At 44.6% G+C, this 27686-nt stretch overlaps 1 protein-coding gene across 1 annotated transcript; it reads left to right on the forward strand.

The window, feature by feature from the left end:
* LOC145348283 (mucolipin-3-like) lies at window positions 1-26634 on the forward strand. The gene is made up of 13 exons (XM_080196485.1): window positions 1-225; window positions 3011-3187; window positions 6345-6498; window positions 8110-8194; window positions 8305-8401; window positions 8964-9063; window positions 16520-16632; window positions 16739-16888; window positions 19658-19759; window positions 20327-20449; window positions 22155-22361; window positions 24716-24843; window positions 26209-26634. Exons 1-13 carry the CDS (start codon window positions 1-3, stop codon window positions 26225-26227), a joined length of 1680 nt encoding a protein of 559 aa, XP_080052611.1. The 3' UTR covers window positions 26228-26634.
* The last annotated feature ends 1052 nt before the right edge of the window (window positions 26635-27686 follow it).

A 27686-nucleotide genomic window follows, 5' to 3' on the forward strand; every position in this document is an offset into this window, starting at 1 on the left:
ATGGAGAGTCCAGAGCTGACTGTCAATAACGGTTGTGGAGCTCCAGCAGATGTCAGGTCGTTGGTGAGGAATGGTGGTTTTGTACACGACCCACTTGTCGCTGATCAACTCCGGAGAAAACTCAAATTCTTCTTCATGAATCCATGTGAAAAATTCCAAGCTCGTGGTCGCAAACCATGGAAACTGGGAGTGCAGATCCTGAAAATAGCGATGGTTACCCTCCAGGTAAGTTCCTTTTGTTGTGGGTCTGGAGGCACATGTAGGCCAGACCAGGTGAGTACGGCAGATTTCCTTCGTGAGGACATGGGTTTTCTTTTTTAAAAAAAAAGCAATAAATCGATAACGATTTCACAGTCACCCATCATTAGACTTTTGATTCCATTTTTTTTTTAATACTGAATTTGCCATGGTGAGATTGAGATTTGAACTCGGGGCCCTCTAGAGGATTAACCTGGATTATTGATCCAGCAACAATGCCACTGCCTTCTCTGAAATTTATTAACCCGAAATGTTAACTGTTTCTCTTTCCACAACAGCTGCTGATTACCAAACTTTATCCGAGCTTCCTGGGTATGAATGAGTTTTGTGTGTCTTTCAGTGATCTACCAATGGGACCCTCTATGGAGGGATCTCCCCCAGTTACCTCGGAGACCTGGGGTGGAGGCCGCTGCACGCAGTGGTGCCATACAACCGTAGGTTTTTCCGGTTCACGGGCTCCCGAGACTGCCCTCTCTGAGGCCTTGTGGAAACGTAGACATGGTCCACAGACTCATGTTATAGATTACACACCCTCTTTTGTTTTCCTGAAGAACCTTTCACTGATGTTTTGTTTGCAGATCAGTCCCACGCTCCTGATCTACGGACACCTGGTGCAGAGAGGGGAGGGTTGGGATAGCGACCTCCTCGTGAACCTGCTCCTGGGCCTGGCGAGACGTGCCATCAATAGGTCCAGGCAGCGGGCGATCGCCAACTGTCTGCCCCTCTACTGCGGCTATGTTTGTGGCCAGGTGTCCCTGGAGAGGGAGCATGCACTGTCCACGGGCTCAGTCGACGCCTCCCGTGCCCGCTGGGCACCGCAGGGGCTGAGGTGCGTTATAGACCCCGACAATCACATTTTGATTTGATGTGTTTGTTTGTGTTTGGGCAGTTCCCCTTCCTATTGGGGAGCTGCCCCTTTTACTTTATCCTAATTTAATTTGAGTTGGTCTGTTTGGTTTGACCTTGAAAGAGGACCAAAGCTACTAAGCTGTGAACTTCTAGCTGAAACGAACAGGCACGTAACATTTCCATGTTAGACTGTGACTCTTCCACCCAGATACTTTTTAAAGAATGTGAGGCAATCCACCTCCACCACCCTCCCAGGCAATGCATTCCAGACTGTCACCACCCCCTAAGTAAAAAGTATTTCCTCACGTCCCCCCCCCCCGCCTCAACCTCTTGCCTGTCACCTTGAACTAATTCTAATTTTTTTTAAAAAAAGGCAGGAGCATGAGGAGTCCATTTGGCCCTTTGAGCGTCCTCTGCCATTTGTTATGATCGTGTCTGATTATTCAACTCGATAGCTTGATCCTGTCTTTCTTCCACCCTCCCTCGCAACACACACGTTCTTTGATTTCCCCCAAGTGCTATACCTAATTGCTTCTTGGAAAACATTGAATGTTTTGGCCTCAACTGCTGTCCGTGCTAGTGAATTCCACAGGCTGACTGCTCTCTGGATATCTTCACCCTAAGCATCAATTACAAACACCAACGTTCAAAAGGGCTGAATCATTTTTCCTGTCAGTCATTCTTCTGATCCAGCATTCTGCATGGCCATGGGAAACAGCAATGCTTTAAGAAGTTTAAGCTGAGGATTGGATTTGGAGACACACAACAAGTCTGCACCTCTGAACCCAACACCTCGCATAGAAGCACAGATGAATCCTTGTCTAATTCCCAAATGAAATGAAGCAATATTGTCTTAATAGACATTGAATAATTTCAGCCACCCTACAAGAGTGATCCCTGGAATGAAGAGCTTGTTGTATGAGGAACGGTTGAGGATTCTGGGTCTGTACCTGTTGGAGTTTAGAAGAACGAGGGGGGAATCTTATTGAAACTTACAGGAAACTGCGAGGCCTGGATAGAGTGGACATGGAGAGGATGTTTCCACTAGTAGGGGAAAAACTAGAACCAGAGGGCACAATCTCAGGGTAAAGGGACGATCCTTTAAAACAGATGAGGAGGAATTTCTTCAGCCAGAGAGTGGGGAATCTGTGGAACCCTTTGCTGTAGAAGGCTGTGGAGGCCAGGTCATTGAGTGTCTTTAAGACAGAGATAGGTTCTTGATTTAATAAGGGGATCAGGGGTTATGGGGAAAAGGCAGGAGAATGGGGATGAGAAAAATATTGAACGGCAGAGCAAAACTCGATGGGCCGAGTGGCCTAATTCTGCTCCTATGCCTTACAGCCTTATGGACCCAGCCCCTCTGCTTTCCAGGGAAGAGAATTGCATAGACAAATGATTCCTCCGAGAGAAAATAAATTCTCTGACAGAACAGCAGGGGAATTGTAAATCTGTACGGCAGGAGATCTGATTTGGTCGGTGTACGATGGGGTGACCAAATCAACGGCAGTAGACCTTGTCACTTTTTCACCTGCACCAGATGCTGTCTTCATCCTATTTTCATTATGATCCACTTCAGATCAGCCATGATCTTATTGAATGGCGGGGCAGGCTCGAAGGGCTAGATGGCCGACTCCTCCTATTTCTTATGATTCTGCAGTTGTCCAACTCCTGTGCTAGTGATTATTTACCACCACCCCCCACCCCCCCACCCCAATGTGGCGAGCTGCCCAATGGAATGAAGATTAACGAGGCTGGCAGTGGGTCACATTTCCACCAGGAATCCTGGACTCTAACCTCGCTGAAAATCAGTCTGTACACCCTGTCCGTGCCTGGAAATAAATGATTTTCTTCATCTGCTAACCACTCCATTTGTCACGCAATTATCTTTTCTGTTTCTTTTCAGTTGGTTCTGTTTGGACTGAGCAATCAGATGGTCGTCCTGTTTAAGGAGGAGAACACAATAGCTTTCAAACATCTCTTTATTAAAAACTATGAGGACACGGCTGATAATGCCAACAGTGATTTTGTAATCTACACACAAAGTGAAGTCTATGAGTATCTCAATTACATATTCAGTCAGGTAAGTCGATCATTACATTTGCTCAACTTCTTGGTTCAGCTGGAGTCAGGCGTTTTGTGTGTCTTTTATCGTATCTTATGAAATGTATGGCACGCACGTGACTAACCTTCATTTCTGGGCAATGGTTATTTTCCTGTTGGTTTTGAAGAGACACAAATTTAACAAATAAACCCAGAGTCATGACTTCTCAAACTAATTGGGTTGGATAAGTGAAGCAAGGTTTAGGTAGGCGCTGTGATAAAGAATATCAGGTCATTGGAAGACTGGTTTCACTCAACTCTCCAGAGACTGGGGTGTGCGATCTAGACTGGCAGTTCTTGAGGGAGTGCTGCACTGTCAGAGGTGCTGTCTTTTAAAAGAGATGTTGCCTTCTCTGGAAGATGTAAAACGTTTTTTTTTGAGAAAAGCAGAATAGTTTTCTGGTGTCCAGGCCAGCATTTATCCCTCAGCTAACAATCATTATCTGCTCGCTCTACACCCTGGAGATTGCTGTGTACAAAATGACAGCTGGGTTTCCTTTTGAAGGACGGTTCTCCATTTTGGTTTGCAATTCTTTGGAAAGTCTTGAGCTCATGTAAGGAATTATTTTAAAAAAAAAAGCAAGTTTTTTTTTGCTGATTTTGTGTGTGACCATGGAATCAGAAACTCTACAGTGCAGAAGGAAACCATTCGGCCCATCAAATCTGCACAGACCACAATCCCATCCCAGGCCCTATCTCCACAACCCCACACATTTACCCCGCTAATCCCTTTAACCTACACATCTCAGGACACTAACGGGCAATTTAGCATGGCCAATCAACTTAACCCGCACATCTTTTGGAGTGTAGGAGGAAACCGGAGGAAACTCACACCAACACCACACAGACAGCGACCCAAGCCAGGAATTGAACCCAGGAGCTGTGAGGCAGCAGTGCTAACTGCTGTGCCACCATGCCACTCCAGTGACCACATAGGTCGTAGAACATTACAGCACAGTACAGGCCCTTCGGCCCTCAATGTTGTTCTGAGCTATGTCCAATCCCAAGATCAAGTTATTCCCTCTCTATAATCCTGGTGTGCTCCATGTGCCTATCCAATAACCGCTTGAAAGTTCCTAAAGTATCCGACTCCACTATCACAGCTGGCAGTGTATTCCACACCCCAACCACTCTGAGTAAAGAATCTACCTCGGACATCCCTCCTATATCTCCCACCATGAGCCTTTATAGTTATGCTCCCTAGTAACAGCTACATCCACCCGAGGAAATAGTCTCTGCGCGTCCACTCTATCAATCCCTCTCATCGTTTAATACACCTCTATTAAGTCACCTTTCATCCTCCACTTCAAAGAGAAAAGCTCCAGCTCCCTCAACCTTTCCTCACAAGACCAACCCTCCAAACCAGGCAGCATCCTGGTAAATCTCCTCTGCACTCTCTCCAATGCTTCCACATCCTTCTTATAGTGTGGCGACCAGACTACACACAATATTCCAAATGTGGTCTCACCAATGTCCAGTACCAAGGTCGTTGTTAGTCCGAGCAAAATCTAATATGTTTATTATGGATCTGTTTGCGGTGGGGGGATCATTGCAAATCTTTCAATTCAACTTGTAAATGAGACTCTTCCTTCAAGCTTACTTCCAGTTTACTGATGTAAAGCATCCTAGTTTGACAATACATTAGGTGGCGTTCTGCTGATGTATAATGGATGAGTGGAAACTTTTTAACGGTGTTTTGTAACAGTAGCTGCGATGGAGAAACTCTCTCCTTCTGAGTGTCTCAGAATTGGACTTCGCTGAAATGTGCTGCTTCATGTTTTGTAACTTGGCGTTCCAATGCTGAGTGTCTCTCAACAGCTGGGATTGTCCATGACAGAAGTGCAAGTGGCTTTTAAATGAATAAAGTGATTTATAGAATCAGAGGTTTACAACATGGAAACAGGCCCTTCAGCCCAACTTGTCCATGCTGCCCAGTTTTTACTATTAAGATAGTCCCAATTGCCTACATTTGGCCCATATCCCTCCTATACCCATCTTACCCATGTCTAAATGCTTTTTAAAAACAAAATTTTTGCTTCTACTATCATCTCTGGCAGCTTGTTCCAGACACTCACCACCCTTGGTGTGGAAAAAATTGTCCCTCTGGACTCTGTTTTTTGTATTTCTCCCCTCTTGCCTTAAATCTATGCCCTCTAGTTTTATCTCCTCTACCTTTTGGGAATGATGCTGACTAATTACCTTTTCTATGCCCCTCCATTATCTTATAGACCTCTATAAGGTCACCCCTAAGTCTCCTACACTCCAGAGGAAAAAGTCCCAGTCTATCCAGGCTCTCCTTATAACTCAAACCATCAATGCTCAGTAATATCCTAGTAATTTTTTTCAGCATTCTTTCTAGTTTAATAATCTTTTTATAATAGTGACCAGAACTGTACACAATATTCCAAGTGTGTCCTTAACAATGTCTTGTACAACTTCAACAAAACGTCCCAACTCCTGTATTCAACGTTCTGACCAATGAAACCAAGCATACTGATGTCAGGGGGTTTAGCTAGGGTAAATGTATGGGGATAGGGCCTGGGTGGGATTGTGGTCGGCACAGACTCGATGGGCCAAATGGCCGCCTTCTGCACTGTAGGATTCTATAAATGCCTTCTTCACCACTCTGTCCACCTGTGACTCCACTTGAAGGAGCTATGAACCTGTAACCCTAGAACCTTTTGTTCTGTAACTCTCTTCAACACGCTACCATTAACTGAGTAAGCCCTGCCCTGTTTTGATTGACCAAAATGCATCTCCTTGCATTTATCTAAATTAAACTCCATCTGCCATTCATCAGCCCATTGGCCCAATTGATCAAGCTCCCATTGCATTTCGAGATAACCTTCACTGTTCACTACGCCATCTGTCTGGAGCTGTCATTGCTGCCTTGGCACTTGTGACCCTAAAATCTCATCTTGCAACTTGTTTGGAGTCAAGACTCTGATTGTGAAGCCTTCATTTGGAGCTAATTTCTCAACAGGAGGAAATCTGCCCCAGCCCCTCCTTCACTGTCCTGACCATTGTCACTTGATGAACACACTGCAGACACCGAGGCAGACCTTACTGAGTTGAACTTCTCCTTGCGCAGTGTATAATGCCTACAGTTTCTAAAAATGTGGTTTTTGCCCTTCCAGTATATACAGCTGCGTAAGATTTCTGTCGGCAATCACGCCTACGAGAGAAGAGGGATGGATTTGACACCGCTGACTGTCTGTCAGTATTTTTATAAATGGGGGAATGTCAGCCCTGGGAATGAGTCCTTTAACATTGACCCAAAGATTGAGACAGGTAGGTGTGTTTATATCACCTGGCGGAGATTGGTATGCTTGATAATCGGGATCTCGTTTCTCTTTCTGGATGCATGAAGGAATCGGGAGTTTTGGGGCAGGAAAGTAAAGTTTGGGAGAGATCAGCCTTGACGTATTAAGGAGCAGGAATAGGCCATTCAAATTCAATGTTCCCATAAAACTGGCAAGATCTGCATCTTGTGCTTGACCTTACTTAATAGGAGATGAAGTTTGTTGCTGGAAGTGACCTAAAGTTTTGTTTATTTATTAGTCACAAGCAAGGTTTGCATTAACATTGCAATGTAGTTACTGTGAAACTCCCCTAGTCGTCACATTCCAGTACCTCTTGGAGTCGATGCACCTAACTAACACATCTTTCAGAATTTGGGAGCAAACTGGAGCACCCACAGGAAACCCACGCAGACACTCACAAACTTCACACAGGTAGTGAGCCAAGCTGGGAATCCAACCCAGATCCCTGGCGCTGTGAAGCAACAGTGCTAACTACTGTGCCGTCCAGGTATATCTCAGGATAAGGAATGAGGTGATTTGTGTGTACCCTCAGGGTCACATCACATCTAATCCCTTTTATTCCATTGGTCCTATTTTTGATTGGTTGCAGATCTTCAGGCCCCAATGGTTGATGAAGGATTCTGCTGTGCTCAGTACAACCTAACATCCCGGAAAGGGGGTGTGATGGGTCTGGAAGGGAGGTTGAACCCAGTAATCTCTCACGCCTACTCTGCCAATTAATAATCACAGCTAAATTTCAACATCAACTCCACTTGTCCAAGGTTTTATTAACCTCTGGTTTGAAGACATTCAGTGAATGAGCCTGCACACCGCTCTCGGGTGGGGAGCTCCAAAAAAAATCGACCTTTTGAGTGCAACCTTTGCCTGAGTAGAAAATGAAACTAAACAGAAGTCTGTGAAGCACTCCAATGGCATCACCATCAAATCATGTGATCAGCTCTTAAAGCAATCACGTAACCACTTAAATATACAACAGTCCTAAGTAGCCAACTCTTAGTTCTAGTGTCTCCAGACAGGAAGAGTGACTTCTTGGCACCATGAATAAATTGTGTGTCGGATGGAGCTTTTTTCTACCCAATTCTTGTCAGAAGGTGACTGGTTGAAGTCCTATTTCTGACCTGGGCCTGTGCCTCAGGACTGCGTTCCGCTGGTGCAGTGTTGTACAAAACGGCTTTCCCATGCATGCTGCAATGGAAATCTTATCCTTGTCAACAATTCCTTCAATTACCAACCAAGTAGAGTCCTACAGCATGGAGACAGGTCCACACTGGTCCATGCCAACCAAAATGTGTATCCACGCTAACCCCATTTCCTTGCACTTGATCCATATCCTTGTAAACCTTTCCTATTCTTGTATTTGCCCTAATGCTTTTGAATAGTTTTTAAACGTACCCGCCTCATCCACTTTCGCTGGCAGCTCATTCCATATGCGTACAGTTGCTGCTCAGGTTCCCGTTTATTAATGTGTGGGAGGAATTTGAGAATGAGGAGCCGTGTAATCAGCCCTTTAATGAAAGTGATGGGTAATGCTGAAGGTTATTGTGAAGTCTGCAGTGTGTTCTCTCTCGCTGTCACACAGAATGCTTTGACATTGAACCAAGCCTGCCCCTGTTTAGTGAACGATTCCCCAACACGAAACTGAACCTGACGCTGCATTTTCACAGGTGAGGTTTTGCTGACTTCCTGATGGCTTTTCAAATGAACTTGACTCCATGTTCCTTTTAAAAATTCAAAGAGAAACTTGTATTTCTGTTTCTCCTTCCCTTTGTGTTAGGCTTGTAATGGTGCAAGTCCAGTTTAAACTGAAGGCAATTAACCTACAAACAATCCGTCGCCACGAGCTGCCAGACTGCTACGATTTTTATATTACAGTAAGTGACTTGTCCTTATCTGCATTCTTGGGCATGGGGGGGGTGGTGGTGACTGGGGACTTGACAAGACTTCTGGCTTGCTAACGACCAGTTTATTAAATGCAAAACGGCATCAACCAACCCTTCAGCCAATAGAAACGGTTCATCCTTATTAAATGATTTCAAACACCTCTCTTAAATCTTATTTTCTGCTCTAAGGAGAACAATCCCAGCTTCTCCAGTGTCTCCATGTTTCACTGAAGTCTATCATCTCTGGAACATTTCAATAAATCTCCCTCCGCACCCTCTCCAAGGCCTTGACATTCTTCCTGAAAGTGTGAGGCCCAGAATTGGGCTCGAGATTCCAGTCTGTGTTGAATGTAACTTCAACAATACTTAAAAATGCTTAGTTATTTCACTAACCACCTTATTGGCCATGAAGGAAATAGCTCGTTCTTGGACGATATTCAGAGAAGTCATGAGCTGTGTAGGATTAGGAGAATTGTGTTAGAGCCTCTGTAATAAGGGGCACCTTGTAGAGCCATTGGTTTATTCATGCAGTTTTGTTTTGTCCTTTTTTTAGATTACCTTTGACAATAAAGCACACAGCGGGAGGATTCAAATTAATTTGGACAGTGATGTTTCTATCAGGGAATGCAAAGGATGGCACGTAACGGGGGGCAGTAAGTATATTTTAGCTCCATTTGCTTGCAGAGAAATTGGGGAGAGACAACTTGCACTAATGAATCCTATTTGTGAAAACAGGAAGTTAGTTCTGGCCTCTTTTATGAGGTTGGAGTGAATCTGTTATCCCCTCATTACTATGAGGGGTAAGCACATTCATTTTAAAATAATTTAGCATTTGTTTTCTGGCTGTAAGGAATCTTGGCGAGCCCACCACACACTGCACATTCCTAATTGCCCTTGAGAAGGTGATGGTGAGCCTCTATAGTCTGATTGTAATGCCCTAATGATGTTAGGGGTCTTGAACAAAGAAAAAGACACGGTTTGCGCGCACTAATTCGAAACAAGAGGTTTACTGAAGGAGCTCTTGCCTGAGTAGAAAATGTGAAGCTAAACAGAAGCCTGGGAAACACCCCAGTGACATCACCATCAAATCATATAATCAGTTCTTAAAGCAATCATGCAACCACTTAAATAAATAAAAGGTATTGGATGGATAGGAATGTTCTTTGTAGTAGTTTGATATCACTGAGACCACTTCAGACATCACATCATTGGCTTTATAACATGAAGGGCTCCATATAAATATCCCAAGGTGCTTCTCATGGGTATAATCTCAAATCACATGTGTAAATGTTAGGTCAAATTTGGACTGTTGTAAAATGAGATGGACAGGTTCAGGGAAAATATTCGAGTTTGGTGCCCAAGGAATAGGTATCAGTGGTGGCACAATTAAAATTAGATGCTAAGAAGTCAGTATTAGACCAGCGTAGGTACCTTGGAATGTTGGAGGAGATTATAGCATTAGAGAGAGTCATAAGAAATAGGAGCAGGAGTAGGCCATCTAGCCCTTCGAGCCTGCCCCGCCATTCAATAAGATCATGGCTGATCTGTCGTGTCTCAGTTCCACATTCCCGCCCTCTCCCCATAACCCTTAATCCCCTCTCTTATCAAAAACCCATCAACCCGCGTCTTAAAAATATTTAGCGAGGCAGCCTCCACCACTTCAACGGGCAGAGAATTCCAGAGATTCACCACTCTGAGTGAAGAAGTTCCTCCTCATCTCTGTTCTAAACCGCCCCCCCCCCCCTTTAACTTCAGGCTGTGCCCCCTAGTCCTACTGTCCTTTCTGAGCGGGAAGAGCCTCTCCACCTCTATCCTATCCATCCCATTCATCATCTTATACGTCTCAATGAGATCTCCCCTCATTCTTCTAAACTCTAACGAGTACAAGCCTACTTTATTCAGCCTCTCCTCATAGCTCAACCCCCTCAACTCCGGTATCAGCCTAGTAAACCTCCTCTGCACTCCCTCCAAGGCCAAAATATCCTTGCGTAAGTGCGGCGACCAAAACTGCACACAGTACTCCAGCTGAGGCCTCACCAGTGCCCTGTACGGTTGCAGCAAGACCTCCCTACTTTTACATTCAATCCCCCTCGCTATGAAGGCCAGCATCCCATTCGCCTTCCTGACCACCTGCTGCACCTGCAGGCTGGGTTTTTGCGACTCATGCACAAGGACCCCGAGGTCCCTCTGCACCGTCGCCTGCTGCAGTTTTTTGCCCCGTAAGTAATAGTCCTTCCTACCATTCTTCCTACCAAAGTGGACCACCTCACACTTGCCAACATTAAATTCCATTTGCCAGTTCCTGGCCCATTCGCCCAGCCTATCTAGATCCTTCTGCAGACTCTCCACACCCTCCGCGCAATTTGCTGTTCCACCAATCTTGGTGTCATCAGCAAATTTTGACACCATACACTCGGTTCCCTCCTCCAGATCATCTATATAAATGGTAAATAGCTGAGGCCCCAGCACCGACCCCTGGGGCACTCCACTAGTCACCAACCGCCAATCCGAATAGCACCCATTGACCCCCACTCTCTGCCTCCTATTTGACAACCAATCCTCTATCCACGCTAACACCCTACCCCCAACTCCATGTCCCTCGACCTTCTGCAATAACCTCTTGTGAGGTACCTTGTCAAACGCCTTCTGAAAATCAAGAAAGACCACATCCACCGGCTCTCCTCTATCCACTGCCCTAGACACATCCTCATAGAACTCCAATAAATTTGTCAGACACGACTTCCCCTTAATGAAGAGCAGACGCAGCACGGTTATCAAGCAATTCCCCTCAAGATGCCTCGCTATTTCCTCCTTGATGACGGATTCTAACATTTTACCTACAACAGACGTTAAACTAACCGGCCTATAATTCCCTGCCCTTTGCCTGCCACCCTTCTTAAACAATGGTGTAACATTAGCCGTTTTCCAATCTTCCGGCATTTTCCTGGAATCCAGCGACGTTTGGAAAATAACTACCAAGGCATCCACTATCAACTCCGCCATTTCTTTCAGAACCCTCGGATACATTCCATCCGGTCCTGGGAACTTGTCCACAATCAGCCCCTCCGGTCTGAGGATGAGAATGTGTTGGGTACCAGAGCAGAAACCTCAGATTGTTCAGGGGTTTTTTCTCTTTTGGCATTAGTGTGAGGATAAGTTTCACTCCAGGTATTTTTTTTTTATTGGCACACTAGGAAGTTTTTATCAAAATAAAATTTATTTTAACAATGCTGTTTAACTATAACAAATGAATTAGCTTGAGAAACGCCTGTTTCCTAACAGCCTCCAGAGAGGTGCACACACACAAAGACACCTGCCTTCTTTTAGGACTAGGCAAAAGACTGACTCTTTAAACTAAAAGATAAATGTGCGTTTTCCCTGCAAGCTTAGCTCCTCCCATCCACATGATTCTGTCAGTGAACCTAATCAAACACTACTCTGAAATCCCCTGGGGGAAAAAAACAAATAAACAAAATGCATTAACTCAGAATAAAACAAACACATCCCTAGCTAAAATCAATCATTAGCCTATATTCTCAGCATGTCAGCTGCCTGGTGCAGACAAATTAGCACTCTGTAAAACAGAGCTGAATTCTAAACATACCCCTTCCAAGAAACTTGATTTTAAAAATACATGTATTTAAAGGCAGAATGTCATCACATAAGGCTCTGCTTGATGAGCAGCCAGTGTAGGTCACAGTGAGAGCAGCGGTGATATGGGATATGGTGTAAGTTAGGACATGGGCAGGAGTGTTTTGGATGATTGAATTTTTAGGGAGGGTAGAATATGGGGAGAATGGGGTAAAGAGAGCACAACTGAGTGGCACCCGACTAAAGGCAGATTTCCTTCCTGAAATGCATTGGTTGTGCTTTTACCTTGAAGAAGCAGAGGAGAATTGGCTCAATCTGCTGCCCTGTATCATTCAAACCTCAGTGAGAAGCCTCTCGCCAGATTAAAGTCCAACATGTTTATTTGGTAGCAAAAGCCACTAGATTTTGGGGCTCTGCTTCTTCTTCAGGTGAACTGAAATCCCACTCACCTGATGAAGGAGCAGCGCTCTGAAAGCTAGTGGCTTTTGCTACCAAATAAACATGTTGTTTTATTTGGTAGCAAACCTGGTGTTATGAGACTTCTTACTGTGTTTACCCCAGTCCAACGCCAGCATCTCCATATCATTTGATTCATTTTGTGTTTCAAATCAAATCCTCAAACTATGAGAGTGGGATTGCTAATTCTCCCCACCCTCGCCCCCATGTACACATCTTGGGACACCTGAGGGGCATTTTTTTATCATGGCCAACCCACCTAACCTGCACATTTAGGAATAGTAAGAGGCAGTTTATCATGGCTAATCCTCCTAACCTACACGTCTTGAGGCAGCAAGGACCAATTTATAGTGGCAAATCCACCTAACCTGCACATATTTGGACTGTGGGAAGAAACCGGAGGAAATCCATGCAGACATGGGGAGAATGTGCAAACTCTGTACAGGCATTCGCCCAAGGCTGCAACTGAACTCTGACCCCCTGGCATTGTGAGGCAGCAGTGTTAAGTACCGTCAAGCCACCCTTTGCTAGTCCAGGTATTTACCAATTGACCCTGTCTAAAGGTTGGACAGTCCCAGTAGATTTGGACAGTGCTGCGATGTCTTGTGAACTTCTATCTCAAAACCCCTCCACTCTTTCAAAGTGCCTGCTTTCACTTGGTGTAAAATTACTGCTGTTGTTATCTTTTTATCAAAATATATTTAATGAGGTTAGAATTCTGTGTACAACTCTAAAGCCTCTCCCTTTGTCAGTATCCCTTTGCCAATTCCTTTGTCGTTTTAATAAAAACAGCCATTACCTCAAATTTGCCCCCACCTGTAAATTTTGATGCCCCTCTCTCTCTAGGCTTTAAACAAATTCTACATGTACACTGTGATAGTTCCAGCGTCTGGGAGAAAACCACTTGGTATTTTCCTCAAAATTTCAAAACCCTTAAAACTTTGAAGCTCCTTCATGAGGTCTTCCTAAAGTCCCCAAACAATATCCACTGCAATGTTCCTGTCTGCAAAATCTGTCATTCCAACAGCAACAATGTGCATTTCCTTAGCGCCTTCATAACAATGAACAGTTGCTGCCTAGGAGACATCATCAGACACAATTTGACACAAAAAAGGCACAAAAGGAAGTAGCTGGGTAGGGGACCAAAAGACCAAGTCCAATGTGTAGGTTTTACTGGATGTCTAAAAGGTAAAGTTGCTATAGTTTCAGTTGACCATTGGCTGCTCTCCTCAGATCTTGGGGTCACCACACCCCAGGCAAGGGGCAAGGCTGTGACTGGTGGAGTGAATCAGGACTACGTAGGAGCCTGGAGATCATGGAGGGTTGTGGGGCTGGAGCTGTTTGCACACACAGGGAGGAGTGAGGTCATGGAGGACAAGTCAATGACTCTCCTTGGAGCGTTGAGATCTTAAGAACATCAGAAATAGGAGGAGGAGTCGGCCATCTAGCCCTTCAAGCCTGCCCCGCCATTCAATAAGATCATGGCTGATCTGAAGTGGATCAGTTCCACTTTCCCGCCCTCTCCCCATAACCCTTAATCCCCTTGTCTATCAAAAACCTATCTACCCATGACTTAAATATATTTAGTGAGTTAGCCTCCACCACTTCAACAGGCAGAGAATTCCAGAGATTCACCACCCTTTGAGTGAAGAAGTTCCTCCTCAACTCCGTTCTAAACTGCTTCCCCCCCCCCCCTTATCTTGAGGCTGTGCCCTGTAGTCCTGCTATCCTTTCTAAGTGGGAAGAATCTCTCTACTTCTACCCTATCTATCCCCTTCATTATCTTATACGTCTCTATAAGATCCCCCCTCAGCTTTCTAAACTTCAACGAGTACAGACCCAGTCTATTCAGTCTCTCTTCGTAGGCTAGCCCCCTCATCTCCAGTATCAGCCTAGTGAACCTTCTCTGCACTCCCTCCAAGGCCAATATATCCTTCTGCAAGTGCGGCGACCAAAACTGCACACAGTACTCCAGCTGCGGCCTCACCAGTACCCTGTACAGTTGCAGCAAGGAGCACTGCTTAAAAATAAGGGGTTGCCCATTTAGGACAGAGATGAGGAGAACCTTTTCTTTCAGAAGATTGAGAGTCTTTGCAATTCTCTTCCTCAAAGATGGTGGAAGCAGAATCTTGGAATATTCTCAAGATAGAAGGAGATAGATTCTTTAAGCAAGGAGGTGGGTAGGGAAGATTACTGGGGGGTAAGTGAGAATGTGGATGAGGTTACAATCAGCACACCACCTTCGGAAGTCCATCTTGACTAACTATTCAGCCTGGAGAAATGGGAATGTTTTTTTTCCTTCACACCCGGGGATGTGAAGCCAACTTTCCTGCAATTACTCAGGTTAGCTCCGGAGGTTACAAACTTCAGTTGTAGGAATTCTGAGTGATTTTTGTCACATGACCTCCTACCATTAGCTATCTGACACATCGATGTCTGCCACTGCCGCCTTATCTAATTAAGAATCATACTAACTCAATGGGGGGTAATCCTCGACTATTGGACAATTGCTTTCTCCACAATATTTGTTTTTTTTTCCTTTTTTTCTTTAATAGTTTGGTGTTTCACTGACACACGTATGCATTCTGAGTAGGTCACGTGGCCCCTCAAGCCTGCTCCGCCATTCACCTAAGATCATCACCTCCTTACTTATCAAGAATCTATCTCCTTCCACCTTGAGAATGTTCCAAGATTCTGCTTCCACCATCTTTTTGAGGAAGACAATTGCAAAGACTCTCAATCTTCAAAGAAAAGGTTCTCCTCATCTCCACCCTAAATGGGCAACCCCTTATTTTTACACAGTGCCCCCCTCCCCCCGCGCCGTATTATTAGAGTATTCTCACGAGGGAAATCCTCTCCTCGTCCACCTTATCACGAGCCCCTCAGCATCTTCAAATGATTAAATTGTGTTGGACCATAAGAAATAGGGGCAGAATTAGGCCGCTCAGCCCATCGAGTCTGTTTTGCCGTTCAATCGTGACTGATATTTTTCTCATTCCCATTCTCCTGCCTTTTCCCCATAACCCCTGATCCCCCTATTTAATCAAGAACCTATCTATCTCTGTCTTAAAGACACTCAATGACCCAGCCTCCTGCGGCAAAGAGTTCCACAGATTCACCACTCTCTGGCTGAAGAAATTACTCCCCATCTCTGTTTTAAAGGATCATCCCTTTAGCCTGAGGTTGTGCCCTCTGGTTCTAGATTTTCCTACTAGTGGAAATATCCTCTCGACATCCACTCTATTCAAGCTTCACAGTATCCTGCAAGTTTCAATAAGATCCCCCTCTTATCCTTCTAAACTCCAAGTACAGACCCAGAGTCCTCAACAGTTGCCTCTACTCTTCTAAACTTCAACAGATACAAACTTAGTCTGTTATGCTACCACAATCTGCCCATTCCAGCATTAATCTGATAAACCTCAGTTGCTCACTGAAAATTCCAAGAGATTAATTTGTTATTTAAAGTGGAGATGGATAAATATTTGATAGTTGGACCAATAGAGGGCTATGGGGAGATGGCACAGAGAAGGAGCAGAGGCTGGCATAGGTCAGCCATGATGCTATCGAATGGTGGGACAGGCTTGAAGGGTCTCATCGCCGACTCCTGCCTCTTTCTTGTGTTCCAATCTTATAAATTCTGAAGACTGCAGGGACAATCTTGCAATTTTTAATTAACTCTTATCTGCTCTTTCTCTTTATTTATTAAAAAAAAAGGAATGGATGTGAGTGTGACCGCATTCTTTCCAGCGCTATTCTTTGTATCCAAACTCTATTGAACCCTTTGAAGAAATTATTAGATGTCAGAGCTGGTGATGGGCTGGAAGGAAGCAGTCAGGGAAGTGGGAGTTTCTGGATAGAGGTTTGATGATGGACCGAATGGCCTTGATCAGCTCGAAGGCAGTAAATGTGCCAATTGTTTACCTGTCCACTAGATGGTGCAGCAGAGCTGCTTTCCATCAATAGCTGTTGGGTAGAAGTGGCTCTGAATCGACACCTGATATTAACCCACTGATTTCGCTTTGGCAATTTTTTGTAAAATTTGCATTTCTTTCTTTCTCAAAGTACAAAGGAACTCTCACTACATGATGGTCTTTGATGCTGTAATTGTTGTGATTTGTTTGAGCTCGCTAATTCTCTGCACCCGATCTGTTATCAATGGAGTAAAGCTGCAGAATGTACGTATGGGGCTGGTTGAGGAATTGCTTCACTCTTAATTCTGCTGATTAAAACTGACCCGTCACTAACGGCTGCTGCTGCTCTCCTCCCCCCCTCCAACTCTAGGAGTTTGTGGACTTTTTCCTGCTCCATTACAATAAAAGTGTGACGTGGAGCGACCGCATGGAGTTTGTGAACGGCTGGTACATCCTGATCATCATCAGCGACTTACTGACTATCACTGGATCAATCCTAAAAATGGAAATTGAAGCCAAGGTACAGGAACGGAGACAGGAGTCCGGCCTGATTGTAGGAGTAGATCCCACTCTGTCCCACGGCAGAATGGAATAGCTGTAAAGAGACCTTGGTGTGTTTGTCCACAGATCTCAAAGTGGAAGAGCATGTTAATAGGGTGGTGAAAAAGGCATATGGCAATAGCCTTTAATTAATCGAGGCGTAGCTTACAAAAGCAGGGAAGCCATGTCCGAGTTGTATAGGACTTTGGTGAGGCCACAGCAGGAGCTCTGTGCAGTTCTGGTCGCTGCATTATCAGAAAGATGTGAATGCGCTGGAGGGGGTGCAGGGGAGATTCACCAGGATGCTGCCTGAGATGGAACATTTAAGCTATGCGGAGAGGTTGGGTAGGCTTGGGTTGTTTTCTCTGGAGCGGAGAAGACTGAGGGAGTGACCTGATTGAGGGGCACGGACAGTGGATAAGGAGCAGCTGTTCCCCTTAGTTGAAGGGTCAGTCACGAGGGGACATTAGTGAGAAGCAGGAGGGATGTGAGGAAATATTTATTTACCCAGAGGGTGGTGGTGATGTGGAATGCGCTGCCTGGGAGGGTAGTGAAGGTGGGATGTCTCGCATCTTTTTTTAAAAGTACCTGGATGAGAACTTGGCACATCATCAGATTCCGGGCTATGGGCTAAGTGCTGGCAAGTGGGATTAAGTGGGAGTTCGGTGTTTCAGATGTGTCAGTGTGGAGTCTGCCAAAGGGCCTCTCCTGTGGTACAGTGGTTAGCATCGCTGCCTCAGTACCAGGCACATAGGTTCGATTCCTGCTTTGGGCCACTGTCTGTGTGGAGTTTGCATGTTCTCCCCATGTCTACATGGGTTTCCTCCAGATGGTCTGGTTTCCTCCCACAGTCCAAAGATGTGTGGGTTAGGTGGATTGGCCGTGCTGAATTGTCCCTTTATTGTCAGGGGGACTAGCTAGGGTAAATGCACGGGGTCATGAGGATAGAACCTGGGTGGGATTGTGGTCAGCACAGACTCGATGGGCTGAATGACCTCCTTCTGCACTGAATGATTCTATGAATACACGGCTGCCTCACAGCACCAGGGACCCGGGTTCGATTCCTGGCTCGAGTCGCTGTTTGTGCAGAAGCTGCACCTTTTTTTTTTCCCCGTGTCTGCATGGATTTCCTCCAGGTGCTCTGGTTTCCTCCCACTGTCTGAAAGACGTGCTGGTTAGGTGACCCAACCGGGTGCCGGGGTGTGGTGACAAGGGGAACTTCACAGAAACTTCATTGCAGTGTTAATGTCAGCTGACTTGTGACACCTAATAAATAAACTTTAACTTTAACTATAATTGTAGCTAAAGTTGGGCTTCAATTCCTTATCCCTTCACTCCCTGAGATCAAAATTCTCTGTCTATCCCAAGAGAGAGAATACAGATCTGGCAGCATCTGTGAAGAGAGGAAAGAGCTGATGTTTCGAACCCAAACGGCCCTTTGTCAAATCTCCCTAACACCTTGGGGATATTAAGGGGCAGTTTGGCATGGTCAGTTCACCTAACCAGCACATCTTTGGGCTGTGAGGAAACCCAAGCAGACGCGGGAGAAAACATGAAAAACCTCCACACAGACAGTGACCAAAGCTGCGAATCAAACCCGGGTCCCTGGCATGGTGAGGTGGCAGTGCCAACCACTGTGCCACCCTGGTAGCATGTTCCAGGCTCTTTCTAACTTGTTGCATGTAATTAATTAAAATCTCCTTCTGTCAGCTCAATGTTTGGTTCTTTGGCCAGTTATTTTAAATTTGTGCTCTTTTAATTACTGAGCCTCCCCATCCCTGCTTGCCTCTGCCTCCTAACTGCAAACCATTTCTAATTTGCTCAACCCCAAAATCCTTGTGCATTTTAAACAGCCCTCTCCTTCCCCATACTCTCCCTTGCATTTCCCATCCTCTCCTGTGTCTTCTCCAAATAAGTGTACATTGCTGTCATCAAAAATACAAATCCCATCTGTTCTGCTGTGTAGTCAGAGGTTTACAGCATGGAAACAGGCCTTTTGGCCCATCATCTCCATGCTGCCCTTTTTTTTTTAAATCCCTAAGCTAGTCCAATATAAATATCAAATCATCATTTGTACAACTTATCATTCTGCCATGAAATGGAAATGATACTTGAACTCCCAAGGGTTAGTCAAGGTGGAGTAAAAAAATCAAATTCAGGTTGTATTCTGTTGTGTTTAGAAAGTTAAAGGGTGATTTGATTGAAGTTGAAGATGTTAAGGGGAACCTATAGTTCAAAGATTGTGGATTGACCATGCTAAATTGTCCCTTAGTGTCCCAAGATGTGTAGGTTAGGGGGATTAGCAGGGTAAATGTGAGGGGATATAGCAAGGGATGGGCCTGGGTAAGATTCTGTGTCAGAGATCTGAGGGTGCAGACTCAATGGGCCAAATGGCCTCCTTTTTACACTGTAGATTCTATTTCCACCAGAGACTGGAAGTAACGAATGTAATCAAAAAGTTAGCTAGATGTTTCAGTAGCTAATATTTCTGCAAATATGAGAGTTTGAAATTCTCTTCCACAATCAGTAACAGATGCTCTGTTAACTGTAAATTTTCAATCTGAGATTGATAGATTTGTGTTTAGCAAAGGTATGAAGTGACCTGGGGCACTTGTGTGTTGAACAGATTGCAGATTAGCCGTGATTTCATTGAAAGGTAGACCTGGCTGAATGGCCACCCCTGTCCTGAACAGCAGCATAAGTTCCTGTCTATGCGTTTGCACAAGCTGAAAATTTGTTTTCCTTGCAGAGTTTTGCATCTTATGACGTCTGCAGTATTTTACTAGGAACAGCGACTTTGCTTGTTTGGGTTGGAGTCATCCGATACTTGGGCTTTTTCGAAAAGTATAATGTAAGAATTGGCAACATTTGACTTTCTGTTCCTGTACCTTTTACGGTCTTATACAGTAACACAATCAGACCACTCGGCCCATCAAGTCTGCCCCACCATTCAATCATGGCTGATATGATTCTCATCCCCATTCTCCTGCCTTCTCCCCAGAACCCTTGATCCCCTTATTAATCAAGAACCTATCTATCTCTTTCTTAAAAGACACTCAATGATCTGGCCTCCACAGCCTTCTGCGGCAAAGAGTTCCACAGATTCACCACTCTCTGGCTGAAGAAATCCCTCCTCGTCTGTTTTAAAGGAGTGTTCCTTCACTCTGAGGTTGTGCCCTCGAGTGCTAGTCTGTCACTGGTGGAAACATCCTCTCGTGTCCACTCTAGGCCTCTCAGTATTCTGTAAGTTGCAATCCGCCCCCCTCATCCTCCTAAGTTCCATCGTGTACAGACCCAGACTCTTAAACTGCCTCTCATCTGACAAACCCTTCATTCCTGAGATCATTCTTGTGAATCGCCCTGAAGATCTTCTCTCAGTTTTGGGTAATTCTGACTTCCCTCTTGTTTTTAATCACAGGTCCTTATTCTAACTCTCCGAGCTGCTTTCCCAAATGTCATTCGGTTCTCTTGCTGTGCGTCTATGATTTACCTGGGTTACTGCTTCTGTGGCTGGATTGTCCTGGGACCCTACCATCAAAAGGTGAGTGAAAGAATCTTCCCTGGAAATTCCATAGGCCTAGATTCTACTGCTATATTTTTACCTCCTTTTTAAAAGAAATAAATTCTTTGAGAACCTTTTGGAAGCAGAGAGGGGAAAGTAAAGGCCCACTGCATTTTCAGATAGAAATAGAAATGAGACCATTTGGCCCATTCCTTCCTGTGCTGTTTTTTTTAAATAGCAGATGTGCTTTAGTCTGCAAACATTCCTCTCCAGAAACTTGTCCAACACACTCCTTTAAAAATTATTTTAAGGTGCCAGTTTTTGATGGAGTGAGGAGAGACCCTCTGGTAAGTGGGTCAACATTTGGATATCCTGGATTCAAAATCATTGGCAAAACATCTAGATTGGAAGTGGGGAGATTTTTTTCGCTTGGGATTGTCAGGATTTGGAATTGTTTCAGAGGTTCCCCTCTGAGCCACGCACCATCCTGACATGGAGATATATCGCTGTTCTTTCACTGGGTCAGAATCCCGGAGCTCCCTCACTAACAGCACTCTGGGCGTACTGACACCACGCACACTGCAGCGGTTCAAGAACATGGCTCTCCACACCTCAAGGGCAGTTGGGGAAGGGCATTAAATACTGACCTAGCTACATCCTTTAATTGAATTTTTAAGAAATCAAAACCCTGACAATTTGGTGGAACTTCTCCACCTCCAAGTTGGATCTTTTGCCAATCATTGTGAATCTACAATATCTGATTATTGGGAGAATATATTTTTCTGCTTCCTCGATCCATCAAAATTCTCATCAACTTGAACCTTCTCTAGCTCACAGAAAACAGGCCTTTCCAAAGTCTACTCATAACTGGAGTTCCTTGTCCCTGGGAAACCACCTCTACTTTTCCCTGCATTATGGTGTCCAGAATTGTCCACAATATTCCAGTTAAAGCCAAAGTTCTAACCGGATCTCTTTGTTTTTTTTCATTCTATTCATTTTAAACAAGCATTTTTGTAAACTGTTTTACCTTGGTGGTGGAGGCTGCCTCGCTAAATATATTTAAGACGCGGGTAGATGGGTTTTTGGTAGGCAAAGGGAATTAAGGGTTATGGGGAGAAAGCGGGAAAGTGGAACTGATTCACTTCAGATCAGCCATGATCTTATTGAATGGCGGGGCAGGCTTGAGGGGCTAGATGGCCGACTCCTGCTCCTATTTCTTATGTTCTTACCTTAGAATTACAGTATCGTAGAATTCCTACAGTGCAGGAAGAGACCATTTGGCCCATCAAACCTGCACCGACAACAATCCCATCCAGACTCTACCCCGTAACCCCATGGTTTTTACCCTAAGGGGCAATTTAGCAAGGCCAATATACCTAACCCGCATATCTTTGGACCATGGGAGGAACCTGGAGCACCCAGAAGAAACTCATGCAGACATGGGACAATATACAGACTCCATATAGGTAGTAACCCGAGGCTGGAATTGAATCTGGATCCCTGTTGTTGTGAGGTAGTAGTGCGAACCACTGTGCTATTATTGTCGTCTCAGATTGCCCTAGTGCTTTTTGAAAGACTTTACATACGTGAACACGAAAACCTGTTTGACAGCGTGCACGTTCCGTGATCGGGAGATAGCTGCGACAGGGTGGCAGACAAAACCACTTGGATTTTCTTCAGATTGTACTGATCCTGTCCCGACCAAAGCAAAAATAATAACGTGCCTTCTGGTTCTCTCTGCCAGTTTCGATCCTTGAATGTGGTGTCTGAGTGCCTTTTCTCTTTGATCAATGGCGATGACATGTTTGCAACCTTTGCCGGAATGCAGGACAAGAGCTACGTGGTTTGGGTGTTCAGCCGGATCTATCTGTCCACGTTCATCAGCCTCTTTATCTATATGGTTCTCAGTCTCTTTATAGCTCTGATTACTGACGCTTATGAAACGATTAAGGTAAAGACTCCTCCTGTCCTTGAGATGCCTTGGTATCTAGAACCAGCTGTTCATAATGGTTAGGTTTCTTACTCATTGAATGATATTTTAATAGGTAATATGTCTTGAGGCACAAATGTGGGAATTTTGATTCCTGGGATTTGGGTGTTGGTTTGATTTATATTATCAAGTGTATTTACAGTGAAAAGTATTGTTTCTTGCGCGCTGTACAGACAAAAATACCATTCACAGGGAAGGAAAGGAGAGAGTGCAGAATGTAGTGTTACAGTCGTCGTAGCTAGGGTGTAGAGAAAGATCAACTTCATGTGAGGTAGGATCATTCGAAAGTCTTGACAGCAGCAGGGAAGAAGCAGTTCTTGAGTCGATTGGTACGGGACCTCAGACTTTTGTACCTTTTTTCTCCTGATTGGGGGGGAAAGAAAAAGTGGAAGGGAGAATGCGTGGGGTCCTTAATTATGCTGGCTGCTTTGCCGAGACAGTGGGAAGTGTAGACAGAGCCAATGGATGGGAGGCTGGTTTGCGTGATGGATTGGGCTACATCTGTAGTTCCTTGTGGTGCTGGCTAGCTCAGCATTTATTGTCCTTGAAGTGATGGAACAGGGATTGTCTGGCTATTGCAGTAACTGATACACTCCCATTCTCCTCCATTTGTATCAGCTGCCTGGGTTTGTGCAGCTTCATTCTAATTCAAGGTGTTATCTTCGAGCCAGGATTGTTTCTATAGGTGTACTAGTAAAAAGATTTCCCCACTGGTACTGAGAAATTCTTTCTTTTCCCTCCTGGAGGGAGGAACGGCAAGAACATGGGGCACCGTCGCAGGATAAGGGGGCAATTATTTATTTAGGACTGAGATAAGGGTAAATTACTTCACTCAGTGGGTTGCAAATCTTTGGAATTATCTACCCCAGGGGGTGTAGGCTCCCCATTGTTGATTACAGAAGAGGTTTATCAGGATGTTGCCTGATCTGGTGGGGTATTAGCCATGAGGAGAGGTTGGAGAAACTCGGCTTGTTCTCAGTGGAACGAGGAGCGACTCTGAGAGAGGTTCACAAGATTGAGTGGCGTGGATAGTCAGATGCTCTTTCCTAGGGTAGATAAACCCATGTCCCCTAGTACTTGACTTAAGTGCGCAGGGAAAAGTTTAGAGAAGATGTGCGAGGCAAGTTTTTTTTTTGCAGAGTGTGGTGAATGTTTGGAACACGCTGCCCGGGAGGTGGTGGGAGCAGGTATGATAGTGCCATTTAAGGGGCAACGAGACGGATACGTGAATAGGATGGGAATGGGAGGATTTGGACTCCGTAAGTGCATATGGATTTAGTTTGTGCAGACGTCATGATTGGTGCAGACTTGGAGGGCTGAAGGGCCTGTTCTCTGTTCTTTTGTATATTTAACTCTGGGGCAGGTAGAACTTTGGTCTCATGAGGAATATGGGGAGTGAGCGGGTAAATGGAGTTGAAGCCAAAAATCAGCTACAATCATACTGAATAGCAGAGCAGTCTCAAGTGACCTGCTGCTGCTCCCATCTCATGTCCCATAAACGCCACCCCCCCCCCCCCCTTAGCCATTATTAAACATTTCCTGTAGTAATGAGATGTATCTTAATTTATCTAAAAAATGTGGTGGAAACAATGACTCAGTAACATGGAATACACCTTATAGCCAATGAAATAGTTTTAGATGTTTGGTGTTATAGGTTGTGCTCGGTGTTTGTTTGTGTGAACGCAGGAGTGGGTGTGGAAATGCATCTGTCTGAAGTTTATATCCCAGTGACAGGGTCTTTATTTCTCCAGCATCTTTGATCTTGGATGTTTTTAAAGTTAAAGTTTATTTATTGTTCACAAGTAAGGCTTACATTAACACTGCAATGCAGTTACTGTGAAATTCCCCTTGTCACCACAGTCCCGCGCCTGTTAGGGTCAAAGGATCCTAACCAGCGAGCCTTTCAGAAACCCACACAGACATGGGGGGAACATGCAAACTTTACACAAGTTTTGACTCGAACTGAGGATCGAACCCCGGTGCTGTGAGGCAGCGGTGCTGACCATTGTACCACCAAGCCTTGTTGAGCCTAGGATGTTTTAAACAAATGAGAAGGAATTGACGGCTGTAAAATGTTCTGATCGTTTTGGGGAACTTTGGAAACATTTAATTTTAAACGTGGGGCACATGCAGCCGATTTTTTTTTTTCAGTTGAACCACCCCTCTTCTGTAACTGCCAGATTAATCTGATTTCTAAACTGGAAGCATTGAGAGAAATCTCTCTGTTTGGGTTAAAGAGTTTATCGACGTGTAATGTATTGTTCTGAATACTTCCACACTGGCTGCTGCTTTCTTTATTCTGCTCTTTTATTTAGCTTTACCAGCAGAATGGCTTCCCTCAGACTGACCTGCGTGTTTTTATTGAAGAGTGTAAGGATCTACCTGATTCTGGCAGGTACCGAGTGGACGAGGTGCCGATATTTCTCTCCTGCTGTTGTAACAGGCAAGTTTGATAACGTTTAAAATTCAGTGGCCTCTGTCTCAAGCCTGGCATCTAACTGTTTATAAATCACAGACTGGGTCCCAGTTGGAGTTTTATGTTCAATTCTCAACACAACATTTTTCTGGAAGGATGCTGAGGCCTGAAGTCCTGTGTGTAGGGGTTGGTGGGTTGGGCGGAGGTTTCTGAATCAGCCACCTTGTTGGGGATAGTACCTTCGGTGGGCAGAATAGATTGACAGGTGGGGAGCATTGCAAAACTTTTTTCTCTCATTTTGTGGGTTATTACAATATAGCAGATATGCGGAGGAGTGATGCTTGCTGGGACAGGGAGCCAAGGGTTAAACATAAGTGTCCCAGTAATGTTACACGTGCTAGCATTCAACTAGACATCAAATCTGTGTGCATGTTGCCCCTGACTAAACAGTATTCTGCTACGGAGTGCTGAGGGTAGGGGTGGCAGTATCCAACCCCACCCTGCCCCGCCCCGGTTAGTTTGGCTTTTGGGCTTGAGTTTGGTTGCAGTTGGGTGTTCCAGAAGGTCCATGTTCTCTCTGGGGCCACCCTGAGGTATGATGTTGGGTGGGTGGTGCTTTTAACTTGTGGCCATTCGGTAGAATGAGCTGATAGTGGTTTTGTTTTCAGGGTTTGGTTCGAGTTGCTGTGTGCTGCTGTATTGTGCAAAGTTCGACAAGTACTCGGTTAGGGCCCATTCCATGGTGTTGAAGTGGGGGGTGGGGGCTCGTGTTACAAGGCAGATGTCGTGGGGATGTATGAATTTTTAGAAAGTAGCTTTTTGGAAGATTATTTACGTACAAGTTTTTAATAGGATTGGAGTCAGCATTGAGCCTTGGGAGAGTCCATTGGTTTGTCTTTTCCAGGTGCTTTTTGCCTTTTCCAAGATGAATTCTCAACCTTTGATTGTTTAACAGTGTAGAGTATGGATTGGAAGGAAGTGTCGAACTGCATTTTGTTGATCAAGGGTGAATGTTTCACATTCTGACGGGATGAGGACTGGGGGACATGAAGCTTTGAGTAAGAGATGCAGAGGAATGTAAAGGATTAAATTGTTTTGTGCAGTGAGTGGTAATGACCTGCGATTCATTGCCTAAGGTAAAGTCACTGCAGTCTCCAATGACCATAGGCTGTTCTCTACCCAACCTCCTCGCCACCCTCCCTTGCTACTTTTTTTTTATAAAGGTGGTGAAAGCAGAGGCAAAATCATTTTCAAAGTAGATTGGATGAGCACGAGCAGGGATCTGGGGGGGCACAGGGGTATCATGACTCCATGATGACAGCATGTTTGAAATGCAAGTATATTGTTTTGCATATTGTTTTTCAAGATTTGTTTCTCTCTCTGTTGTTATAGGTCTGACAACGGAGCATAGAAACAGGCAGAAGTCCTCCAGTTTATTCTGACAAAATGGAGCGGCCAATTGGGATGATCTTGAGAAAGAGAAAGCGTTTGTTCTTGTTCCTGGTTGGCTTTGTTGATCGAGAGCTCACTTTTTGATCCCACAAGGGCTATGACCTAATATGTAACTGAATTTTCGGCTTTGAAGAAGTAATAAACTGCCTAAGATAAATAGCCACTTCTGCAGATTTTACAAAATATTTAAATTAAGGCACCTAAGATTACAGATAATAGTACAGGTTTACATCTGTACTGGTGTTGTGATTGCCATAATAATTTAAGGATGGCATAGGGTCTTGTAAAACTATGTAGAACTGTGAAGTCGGTGTGCTCTCCACATGTGGATGTTGCTGTGGCTCTTATTTATGGGCTAACTTTATCCATCTCAGGTCTTGGCAATTCTTGGGTATAATTACGTGAGGGAGCTGCTGTTTACTAAGACTTTTCAGGAGCACTGGAACAAGGGGTACTCAAACTGCTCAAGAACTGCCTCAGTGGCACAATTTCCCAATTGATTTTAGATCCTTCTTGCATTCTCACCTTGCTTTGACTCATGCACAGAAGCCTGGAATTTCCAATGGGTGGTTGTTTAGGAGGTTTCAAATAACAGGGCTGGTGGGTGTGCTTTTGGGGGTGTTGTGTGAAATGAATATTGGCATCAGATAAGGTCACAAACAAAATGTAGCCACTGAATAGCAAAATGAACAAACTTTTTTACGTGTTAATTTTTCATAATGTAAATGATTAACCATATTTGGTAAGTCTTAATATTGCAAATATAAGTCAAAAAAGCTCATTTCTTATTGGAAGTGGAATAAAATTGAGTTGCCTTCTGGTCCACACGTTGTCTTTCTGAAATATCCTTTGAAACATTCTTAGAGGCATTTTGGTAATTTCTGTGTCACAGTATGTGGAATGGAATGTAATGTAAAGTTTATTTATTTGTGACACTAATAAATAAACTTTACATTCCATTCCTCACATTAATATTGCCATGAAGTTACTGTGAAATTCCCCTCGTCGTCACACTCTGGCGCCTGTTTCGGTAGGCTGAGGGAGAATTTAGCACAGCCAACATAGCTAACCAGCGCATGTTTCAGCTATTTACCATTTATATAGATGATCTGGAGGAGGGAACCGAGTGCAGGGTGTCGAAATTTGCTGATGACACCAAGATTGGGGGAAAGGCAAATTGTGCGGAGGGTGTGGAGAGTCTGCAGAAGGATCTAGATAGGCTGGGCGAATGGGCCAGGAAATGGCAAATGGAATTTAATGTTGGCAAGTGTGAGGTGGTCCACTTTGGTAGGAAGAATGGTAGGAAGGACTATTACTTACGTGGCGAAAAACTGCAGCAGGCGACGGTGCAGAGGGACCTCGGGGTCCTTGTGCATGAGTCGCAAAAACCCAGCTTGCAGGTGCAGCAGGTGGTCAGG

Source organism: Carcharhinus amblyrhynchos, chromosome 9 (genome assembly GCF_965287045.1).
Source record: "Carcharhinus amblyrhynchos chromosome 9, sCarAmb.v2.hapA, whole genome shotgun sequence".
Classification (NCBI taxonomy): Eukaryota; Metazoa; Chordata; class Chondrichthyes; order Carcharhiniformes; family Carcharhinidae; genus Carcharhinus; species Carcharhinus amblyrhynchos.

Bases quoted from the DNA above. Each gene is read 5' to 3' on its own strand.
- LOC145348283 (XM_080196485.1), top strand. From the start codon at position 1: ATGGAGAGTCCAGAGCTGACTGTCAATAACGGTTGTGGAGCTCCAGCA. The intron at 16,633-16,738 runs GTACGTATGGGG...CTCCAACTCTAG, and splicing joins ATGGAGTAAAGCTGCAGAAT to GAGTTTGTGGACTTTTTCCT. The intron at 19,760-20,326 runs GTAAGAATTGGC...TTTTAATCACAG, and splicing joins GCTTTTTCGAAAAGTATAAT to GTCCTTATTCTAACTCTCCG.